The sequence below is a fragment of the Varroa jacobsoni genome, unplaced genomic scaffold (genome assembly GCF_002532875.2).
Source record: "Varroa jacobsoni isolate VJ856 unplaced genomic scaffold, vjacob_1.0 scaffold_88, whole genome shotgun sequence".
NCBI classification, from domain to species: domain Eukaryota; kingdom Metazoa; phylum Arthropoda; class Arachnida; order Mesostigmata; family Varroidae; genus Varroa; species Varroa jacobsoni.
The window spans coordinates 7,617-18,511 of record NW_019212990.1 but is presented as its reverse complement, the minus strand read 5'-3'; the positions used below and the strand labels follow the sequence as shown (position 1 = coordinate 18,511).

The window sequence follows — 10,895 nt, the reverse complement described above, 5'->3', positions numbered from 1 at the left end:
ATTCTTGAATGCAAGACATATATATATATATATATATATATCGTTTACTAGTTCTGAAAGTAATTTATAAGAAGTCTGATGTTGTTTTCTGAACAACCAGGTCAAATTAGCGATCACACCGAAACGATTTCTCAGGCGGCTACTCGCGCTAATGAGCTCTCCGAGAAACTGGTCGTGTCAAATGACGAATGTAACGGCTTGCGGGAAAAATTAGCAGAGGTTAAACTCACTCGAGATCAGCTGAAAGAAGCAATGACAAAGAATGAACTTCGGGCTGAACAACTTCACGTAGAAGTAGAACAGTCGAGAGAAGAGCTTCGCAAAATGAAGTACATCTATGAGCTTCTCGAAAACCGATATGAAGGTAAATTTGATTTGACATTATCCATCTCAATCCTTATGCGAGAATGCAAATCGTACGTTTTGAACTGGAGCACACAGAAGTATATAGTTGAGTGAGAAATAAAGCAACAACTTGAACCTACAGTTATGCCAAAATTCCCGTAGATTGTGCATCAAATAGTACACGTGTTTATACGACGCGTACTTGCTTCATTTCTGGCCTTATTTTCAATAATTATTTTGCAGTTGAGTCTATCGGGGCTGAAGGACTGCGGGAGCAGCTTGTTGAAAGAGCGCAACGTGTCATGACTCTAGAGAGAGAGCTAACAGAGGCTAAAAACACGCAGGATGCCGCCATTCGATCACTTAACGGTGAAATGGAGCAAAAGCGCAGAGAACATTGCGAAGAGAAAACCCTTCTTAGTAGGAATATTTCAGACCTTGAGGGGCAGTTACAGGAGTTATCCTTTCGAGCTGACAATCTGTACCAACAGTTACAAGCGTCGAGGGATGAACAAGCCAGAATGTGTACTAAGTTAGGTGTCAAATGTGAAAATATCATTCGATTGGAGCAAGAAAAAACGTCCGTCGAGAAACAATTACGCCTCGAAACCGAAGAGAAAAGAAGTTTTGAATTGTCGCTTAAACAGGCTATTGCTAAGCTGGAGAAACTGAAGACCGACTGTGAGGAAACATTAGCTGAAAATGAACAGTTGCGAGCCAGTAAAACAAGCTCAATGGAACAACTTATCAAGATGGAGTCTGCATTAGAGGAGAAAACAGCTGCAGTTCAACGACTGGAAAAAGAAAAGAGCGACCTTAAGAAAAAATACATTGCCATTTGTTCAGATAGGGACAATATTGCTGGTAAGGTGTTTTTTCGTAGTAGGTAGTCGTGCATAGAAACATACCTACGATTTTTCCGTACAAAAATACGAATTTGTGCGGTAACTAGTGTATTCATTGCTTCTGTCGTTATAAAACTTGAGGCCTCTTATAATGTCAGCATAGTTTAGGTAATTAAGGTTATTATGACCTAATTCTTTCGCATTGGCTGGAATATATCTATATATCTATATTGGCTGGAATATATATAGAAAATATCATAAGTGTTTGATGCTAAGTGTTTGTAGCACTGCTCAGGCATTATTATGAGAAATTATTGCTGCGCAAGACTTCCAAGTGATTAAACTGAAGAACATTTTTAGATAATTATCTGCTATCACCTGGTGCCCTGGATAACGAGCTCCTGTTCGGACTTTGATGGAAACATCCAAATATTTGGGCGTGTTTATTACTTCAACCACAGTCGGCGTTGCCGAATAATAGAATAACCCATCGGAAACGTTGTTGTGGACCATCAGTTCATAGGGTACTAGCTTGAACAGATGCAGGCGAATAGACCGTTAGTGCCGATGCACCCTGAACTCACGGATTTTGCATGGATTCCAGAAACGAGCAGCCTAGTGGGTTCTGTCAGCTACTCAAAAACGAAGATTACAGAACTTGAAGCAGCACTTTCAGAAAAAAATAGGGAGCTCGCCAAAGAAGAGGCAAAATGCACAGAACTCAGTGATGCCATTTCCAAAGAAGTTGAAGACAAAGAGTTCATGCAGGCAAGTCACAGATCAGTTTCATATTCTCCAATATGATTTTCCACATTAATCGATGTATAAGCCTGATTCTTGTTCTTATCAAGGTAGTAACGTTAAGTCATTATAGAGATACTTTCCAAGCATTCACCGCACAACTTAAATGTCAATACGACAATTGACTTTCTCTCTGTCATAGGAAACTTTGAATGAGGCGACACGAACGTTGTCTGCTAAGGAGAAGCAAATCGCCGAAATGACAAAGTCAATAGCTTCTCTTACATCGGAACTAGAATCTGCGAAGGCTAACCTAGCTATAAAGGATGGCACCTTGAAGATTATAGAAGTAAAACTCGATGAAGTTAATTCAGCGGCGAAGAATATGAGCGCTGTACTCACAGTTGCACAACAAGAGAAGGCTGAACTCGAGAAAAAACTTGAAATTGCCAATCAGACCATTGCAAAGCTTGGTCACGAACGAGATTCTATCGCTGATCAGATCGAATCAAAATCGAACGAAGCAATTCTCAGGCTCAGAGCGGAAAAGGAGGGCATGGCTAATGAGGTCAGGGATATTAACAATAGAGCAGCTATTTTAGAAAAACAGTTAGAAGCCGCGCGACAAGAGAATAAGGATGTTAATGAGGCGGTCACAACCGCTCGTAAGGAATTGCAAAAAACCAAAGCAAAGCTCGAGGCAAACACGCAAGCATGTATAGAGAACTCGAGTTTCAAAGATCAGGTGGAAACCCTGAGGAAGGCATTGGCTGAAAGTCAAGAAGAATGCGCAGTACTCAAAGAGTCTATCTTTTCGAAAAATGTGAGTCTCTTTCCGTACCTTTAACCCAAGCTACCGTGGTATACGATTTACTATTTAGGCGATCCCTGTGAATGATGTACATAGCGCATTGATGATTTTCTCCTCCATAATTTTCAAGAATATTCAAACCTTTTATTTAGCCCTAATGATGAGATACAATATTCTAGTCTGATTGTACTGATTTTAATAGTTAAGAGTCATTGAGTAATGAAACCCATTTTTCCTATATATACGTACAGAACGATATTTCCTGTTTTGTATACAACAGATCGCCGGAAAGGTTGGATGTCAATACTGGATGAACCTGATAGGACGTTTCAGACGTTGGGCCAAATGTGTCAAATTTTACGTTAAGCATTTATGGTTACTGCTAGACTACTTAGGAGTGTAAATTTTATACGCCTAAAAGCTAAAGAAACAACCGAATAAATTATAGTGCAATTTTGTTCAATCGTCTAGGTTATGTTGGATAATATCGGTCGTTCAGTGAAGTCACTGCAAGCCGAGTGTGGCCACCATTTATCGAGAATAAATGATCTGCAGGCGAAGATCAAATCATCTGAAACCTCTATTAAAGAACAAACAGAAGTAATTCATCAACTAAAGAGAGCTCTCAAAGGATCCGAGGCAGGCCGAACTGAAGCCGAAAAAGCTTTACAGGAAAACATCGCCGAAAGTCAACAACTTACGAAGGACATAGATACTAATCTCGAACAAATGAAAGAGTTTATGGAAGAGGTGTGAAAAGTTATTATACCCGTTTTTAGCCTAGTGCTCATGAGCTATAGCTTCTTGATCCAGGCCTATTACCGTTGTTTCGATGTGAATGTGTCCATAATCTATTCGTTTTTATTAAGATTCACCGAAGCAAATTCCGCTTTTCTATTGTGCCAAAAAATAAGGGAAATATGGGCTTATATTATCTATATTGAAGTAGCAGATAATAAATAAGTGTAACATGTAGGAATTATTAAATATACTCACAACACACATGCGGGTTAACATGAGGAGATTTATGTTTTGCGTGTGCAGGTCCAGAGCGCCAACAAAGCAAAAGACGAAATGGAAAAGTCTAACAAGATACTTAAACTTGAACAACGAAAGCTTAGTGCGGAAATCGCACGTCTGCGAGCAAATGCAAGCTTTGAATCCAGTGAAGACGCTCAGAAGCTAAAGAGTTTCAAGAAGAGTCTTGCGGATTTGCTGGAGCAAATGGATGTTCAGGCGCCCATCATGGGCCAGGATGAACTCCTAGGTGTCGTCGAGAAGTCAGTCGAATCCGCTAAGAGGGTCAAAGAGCTTGAAGCAGAAAAACGAACATTGCAGCGGCTGGCAGAGAATTCTGAAGCTGAAGTCAAAGGTAGAATCACGTTGGTAATCAGCGAGAACGATCAGCTCAAGCGAAAATTACGTGACGCGATGGAACAGGTAAGTCACTTGTTACTTCGACTACAACTGATAGGGTAAAACGGATCACATTCGAAGTGCATTTTTAATTTGGCGGGTAATCGCTGGAGTGAGGAGTAATAGTGACACAAGTGTTAATATCATAACAAGTTTATTTGCTATCTAGATTTTTATGCGTTACGTTTATGTTAAGCTTTTAGTCCCCGATACTCGTAAAACTACGAACGCAGGAATTCCCATAAAACAAATTACTATTAATAGCTGATTATTTGATTCTATTTGCTTGTTTTTCAGTTGAAGCGAACAAAAGACGAACTAACAGAAGTGGAAACAACCATCATTCGAGCAAAGGCGGGCGACATTGTTGACGGTGGAATAATTTCAATGGTGGCAAGGGACGTCATGAACCTCGCGGTTAGCGCTCAAGATAACAAAATAACGAAAGATGAAGTAACGCAGCTTCGGCTTCAGCTTTCGAAGAGCAACAGTGAATATGAACGACTCGTGAACGAGCTAAAAACAGTTGAGGATGCCCGGGTAGAAGTTGTTAACTTACGTGAGCAAAGATCCAAACTTATAAAAGAAGTGACAAATATGCGACAAGAGCGACTGGAAAACGATCACGAACAAACAATTAATATTCTGCGAGAAGGAAATGATTTTGAACAGGAGCGATTACGCAACGAGCTAGCCGAAGCTCGAGCGCAACTCGATAACGCTAAAAAAGAGATCAAGGTTAAAGATGAGCAAATATCCACTCTTCTCGATAAATATGACATTACCAAGCACCATAGCGAGCGTAAAATCTCAGGTCTACATGGGATCCTTCACCAGAACAACATCTCGCTTTCAAAAGCTCGGTGAGTCAACATTGTTTCTTGAGGTAACTATAAGTCGCATTCTACCAGCGCTGTGAGTAAAGCGTTAAATACAGATGGATGCTCATAGTAGACGGATAGTACTGTACTTCCAAGCTGGGAATAACCACATTACTCTGTCGTTCAAAGAGAAATGCTCGACTTCGTCACGTAGTAACAAGGCCACAGCATAGCATAGTATCATCAATAGCTAAAGTATCAATTACATCCAAATAGTTGCAACCCAAGAAAAGCAATTTTATTGTGCGTACGGGTCGAACGACTCAGCTTATATTTTTTTAACAAAAACAGATATTTCGGGCTCTGTGTCTCCGATCGTATCCTGTATTGTAAAATAAATTTAGATTCTTTTCACCCTGTTCATACGACCTGACGTCACTAGACTTTCCCCAATGGTCGTTTGAACAGCAGAGCCTCATGAAACTTTGTGAATAAAGACTGTATCCGACATAAATATTTGCATGAATTATACTAAACTTTGCATACACAACAGCATACTGTTTAGGATGCTGTTGTGTATACAAAGTAATATAAACTCATCCGTTCCTACCGATAAGTTTCGGGAACCATCCTGTAGGTAGGTGCAATGTCATTGCAGTACAATAAAAACATCTTTTATATTAGAGGCTTTCATGTGGTATGAGAATGCTATTAAAACAATATTGTTGACTGTGTTATGTCTTGCATTTATTATGGATCATTTTATAAATAGCCGCAAGAGCCCGAATCAGCTGGGCCTTCCTGTAGTGATGCCACGTACAAACAGCGACGATGATCTATCCCGGAAACTAAAAGAGAAGGATGAAGAAATCCGACGGTTGAAATTGGCCAAACGCGAGCTAGAGAAACTAGTTTGCAGCAATACGATCATGGAACGCTCTCGAATGAACGAATCAAAAATCAGCTGCGGAAATTCCATTCGAACGAGTTACGCGCCCGCAACGGATGCTGACCATAGAAATCAGATGCCACCACCGCAAGCTTCACTGTTAAAAGAGTCGCATAGCGCACCGAATAGTCGAGCTTGGAATGAATTCCGAGAGCCACCAAGGCACTCAATATCAAATCTGTCTGATACGAACAATGACGCATCGTCAGTCCAAAGGTAGGTCCGCCTAATTGCGCGTTTTCGTTCAGTGAATTGCATAATTTTCTAGAGCGTGCTGTTGGTTTCTAACAGTTCGCCCATCAATATTATTTTTTTTGACGTCATAAGTTATGTGGAACTCTTTCCGCTATTATACATGTGAAAATTAGTTGGCCATATTAAAGCGCTTTATTTTTGTTCTGTCAATCTGCTTTACGTTTAGTTACCCGACATATCGCCAACTGTCCATCTCCACAGTCTCTCGTTCGTACTCGTCACGGTCACTACTAGATAGGGAACCCGAGCAAAAGCCTATGCTAAAACCTCGAATGGATGATGAAGATGAGTACATCAGGAGAACTTACGCAAGGAAGCAATACCACATTTTACAAAAACCACAGCTACAACTGACATCAGAGCGACATTCCGATATAATAACCTCGACCCAAGAAAGCGTTACGATATCCACCTGTTCACAAAAAGGTTCTGACTAGTGCTCTTTTTTTATTATCCTCTCAGCTTGATAATAACTTGACCAAATAATAGAATAATCTATAGAATAAATCTTTATTTTCGGTAAAAATTTCTTCTTTGATTTCGTGTCAAAAGTAAAGGTAGCTTTCTTGGTAGCACAAAACTCGTACTCAAAAAATCTGAGAGGCCGCGTTCCACGCCAGAGGGATGAATGTAAAGAAGTACATTCAACTCAAGTTCAACAGACGAAGTTCAAACGATGCTTAGAACAATGCAAATAAAGAGTGAGTCTTGTTGCTATAATTGAAGATCGCTAGAGAGTCGTGGTTGTGGCTGGCTCGGGGTACTGTTTACCATAATCTCTGCTCTTTTCAGCATCGAAGGCCGCATCAACGTCCAAATTGTTGATACCTGAGATTAGCGAAAGTTACATAGATCAAAGCCTGCCCATCGCAATGTTGGAGAAGCCACTACCGACGCATGAAACCGTTCAAAACAGCCTTTTAACAAGAATGAGCGTATTCGATAATATCGGAGATGGGCTAAACTATAAATAGTAAGCGCCTTTGTCATGTAATAAAGTGAAGTAGAAAAACATGTGAAGTAATCGCTGAGGCACAGCTTACATGACTTGCACTAAATGTGTGTATAATCAAGTCTTCTTTTCGTCATATTACCTATCCGAGAGCGATAAAGACACATCAGTGAGAAGAGAGGGATAAATTCGATAGGTGATGCCTTTGATTCCTTCTAATTGTTAGCGACAAGCTAAGAAAACTCTTCCATAATGATTATGCCCTGAAGTTTCTCTAACATTTTTTATATTTGCATTCTCGTACAGTGACCTTCGAGCGGCAGCGGGTTGTTTATCTGAAGGAGGAAGTCGTGGAGCGCCTGCGCGTGTAACCGGCTTAAGTGGTCTGGGAATGGGTGATGACGAGGAAGCACAGTTTATGAATCCAAAAAACCTTGAGGAGCTCGAGCGAGATGGTTTCACAGCAGATTCTAACTCTCCACCTTCGCCGACCGACCCATCTCGTACCGACGAATTACTTCAAAGAAATCTACAAGTGTTACCGCATCTTAAGTAATTACCGTTATTGATAATATCACCTAATGGGTATCGTCTTGACCATCTGGTGCCTATTTATGAACACCATTTAACTTGCTGAGTACTACGTCATTATCATGACATGTCCTACGATGCTCCGTTTTCATAAATGTAAATACGTTGTTTTCTTCGTGCCCTTGACAAGCCAGCCCAACGAGTCAAACCAATAATTCTCATATAATATATACATAATAACAGAGCACAATAATAATGAGCCGCGTTATTGAATACTGAATTAACATTACACGCTATTATTGCAGCGAAGATAAATCATTTATGAAAATAAAGCAGATCCTAACTGTACGTTTGCGTGATTGTTTTCTATCTCAGATCTTCCTACCCTGTGGAAACCCAAAGCGGTAAAATTCCTGTGACCCCTCTACTCAAGAAATCCTTCAGGAAGTAACGCAAAGGACGGCGGTGATGCGCAAATTGACATCATCGTTTTAGGGTTTAACTGAATCTTTCATTATATTATGGTAACGCGAGCCATCCTTCGCGAGTGTCATTTATTAGGTCTTAAATTTTTACCCCACTTCAAATATGTGCTATATATCATATGCAAATCAATTATTTGACTGTATATCGCAAAATTATTTAAATCATATTAATAATAATAGCAATAATATTGCTACTAGTAACTAGTAATAACAATAATATCGGTAATAGCGATTGCAGTAAAGCGTTTTCAACGCTGAGCATACCTCGTCTTGCAGCCCGTCATTATGGAAGTATTAAATAATTGTTAATAAGACTATATATAACTATTTAAATATTTGTTTACGCCATTTACGTCGACAAGAAGTTTTTTTTCGCTATTTGACTTCATTCGTCCTGAGCATATCCTACCATGTAAAAGCTCCAATTTTGGCAATGGCAAACAACAACTCTTGTTCTTTCGTTACATTTTCCTTTACCGTGTATTCTATAGTCGTACGTTTATGAATTCTATATTTGTTAGGGACGCTATTACCAATATAGGATATGATGCATTTGAGGGATCTGTCACATAGTTAAGATGGTGATGAAAGTTGTGACGGCACGCTGAATAACAGTGGCAGCCAATATTTTAGAATAGAAAAATGTACCACGGCATTTGAGAATCGGTCATAAAGGTCGGATAATTAAGTTTGTTTGAGTTTGGGAAACTGGAAAAGGTTTGTGCGCTTGCAGAAAACCAAGTGGACGAAAAGGTTAACTTCCATAGACAGTGTGGTCTAAAGCGAGTGTTTTAACGTTATGTAAGTTGAATAAAATATAAGGAGTGTTGCATTGTGAAATCATGTATTGAAAGAACCTTTTCTTATGGCTGCTCTGCTGCGTTGAATTGGCTTTTCAAATTTTTGTGAATAAGTGCTTCGCAATGTGACATGGGAGGTGACATTACGGCGACAAACCATTGTTTGACCTGTAGTTTGGCAAATGTCATGTGTTTTTTCTAAATCGCTAAGTATTGTCCTAAGACAACTACGTGCCGTCAAATACATTTATTTTGCAAGTCTGTACAGAAACACAGAATTTTAATAAAAGGTTGATTACGACAAGTTGTGTTACTTTGGAAAGAACGATGAATATATGTTGTATTCAATTACTTGATTATTGAGCGTTTTTTTCCTATGTAAAACTGAACAGCTGCTGAATATGTGCCAACGATTAAACTTTCGCCGGTTGCTTATTGTACAAAATTAGCATGTGACGAAGTTAGAAACTCACACTTTTTCTCTGTGGTATACAACAAGCTGCTTGACCAGTGACTGTCACGATGTACAACCTAGTTGATTCATGAGAGTCCGAGGAAAGAGAGACTGTAAAAAGATTCGATCTGATGTCGTCCACTTATCATACAGCCAACTCCCACGGTTCCATATTGTTATGGAAGCAAGCTTAGACCGTTACGACTTTTTCATATTTTTAAGTAACAAACGCCGCAATGCTTTTGATATTACTGCAGCCTTGGTATGGTTTAAAAGTCTTTAGGAAATAAGATTACCTTCTTAAACCTTCAGTATTGTCGTGAGATTTTTCATCTGCCTTATCACCCGTTTTGTGTAACTAAAACAACACACGCTTCAACACTCTGTACATATATTGAAGTGGTACAGCTAAAGCTACAGGACTAATGTACAGGTCTAAGCGTCTTTCCTTGAAGCTCATAGCGTGGTGTTATTACATATATACAATCATTTATTGAAATAGTCTCGCTTAAAAGAAAATGACTCTTGTTTTGATAACAAACGATCTCAAAAGCGGCTTGCAGAACTAGGCATGATTTAGTAACATGGATAGTGCACTCTCAAAAGTTTATATTTGCTTACGTAATTACGAGTAGGTACACGTTAAATGATGCTCGCTAGAAACAGTCTTTCTAAAGGTACAACCTTAAATCCGTATTTGTGTGCTATTTGAAATCCTCTTCTTGCCACTGGCGCGTGAACATTTGCTCCTTAATGAAGCTTTGCCAGTTTACCGAAAATGACCTAGACGGCAACGCTTTGGTAGAAAAAATCTGTGATTGAAGGACCTAACCGCTTTAATGAACGGAACTGCCTGTTACAGACACTACCGTTAGTTGACACAGAACTTCATATAGTTTACACATCGGCAAAATTAAGCTTGTCTACCACTAAACCGGCGGAAGTATTTATCTATCCAAGTAAATCCTTGCATATCTTTGTTCCTTCTCTGTTAAAGTTCCAGTCATGAGAAATGCATGGGTCTCCCTATTGTTTACGACTGTGACCATTGGTTGCACAAAGACTCAAGCATTAGATTTCAGCAAACTATCTGCTGAGTAGAGAAAACAAGTGATAAAACGTCTTGTGTAGGCCTTCCTTATGCCTATTTGTATAGAGCATTAAGCTGAATATAAGAACAGTGTCGCTCCGTAATCCGGCGTCTATGGCCTGGGAAATTGCTAGCGCCGGTTATGCATCGTCGAGTCGAAATCCAGGGCTACTACCTACGTACGACGAACATTGGAGGAAGGTCACACAATGATACAAACAATAAGTTTCGAAAATAAATACGTCTAGACTGTATTATGGAAAGTATTGTGAGAAAAACATAAACGTTTGTTTAACTAAACACGGAAGCAATTAGGTTCAACTTAAAGGAAATTATTTCCAATCTGAAGTAGCGGAGTTATTTGCTTCAAAAAAGCATCGTACAAGTCAGTCTATTCATT

At 39.4% G+C, this 10,895-nt stretch overlaps 1 protein-coding gene across 1 annotated transcript in view; it reads left to right on the top strand.

Moving 5' to 3' along the window:
- Window positions 1–9,283, top strand: part of LOC111263864 (uncharacterized) — a 13,305-nt gene extending 4,022 nt beyond the window's left edge. Inside the window, exons 7-18 of the mRNA XM_022839305.2 lie at window positions 101–364; window positions 589–1,209; window positions 1,795–1,958; window positions 2,134–2,754; window positions 3,214–3,492; window positions 3,787–4,182; window positions 4,456–5,021; window positions 5,752–6,144; window positions 6,350–6,609; window positions 6,976–7,156; window positions 7,442–7,687; window positions 8,042–9,283. Of these exons, the coding sequence (XP_022695040.1) occupies window positions 101–364; window positions 589–1,209; window positions 1,795–1,958; window positions 2,134–2,754; window positions 3,214–3,492; window positions 3,787–4,182; window positions 4,456–5,021; window positions 5,752–6,144; window positions 6,350–6,609; window positions 6,976–7,156; window positions 7,442–7,687; window positions 8,042–8,117 (4,067 nt within the window). The 3' untranslated portion in view covers window positions 8,118–9,283. The remainder of the gene's footprint in view (window positions 1–100; window positions 365–588; window positions 1,210–1,794; window positions 1,959–2,133; window positions 2,755–3,213; window positions 3,493–3,786; window positions 4,183–4,455; window positions 5,022–5,751; window positions 6,145–6,349; window positions 6,610–6,975; window positions 7,157–7,441; window positions 7,688–8,041) is intronic.
- The last annotated feature ends 1,612 nt before the right edge of the window (window positions 9,284–10,895 follow it).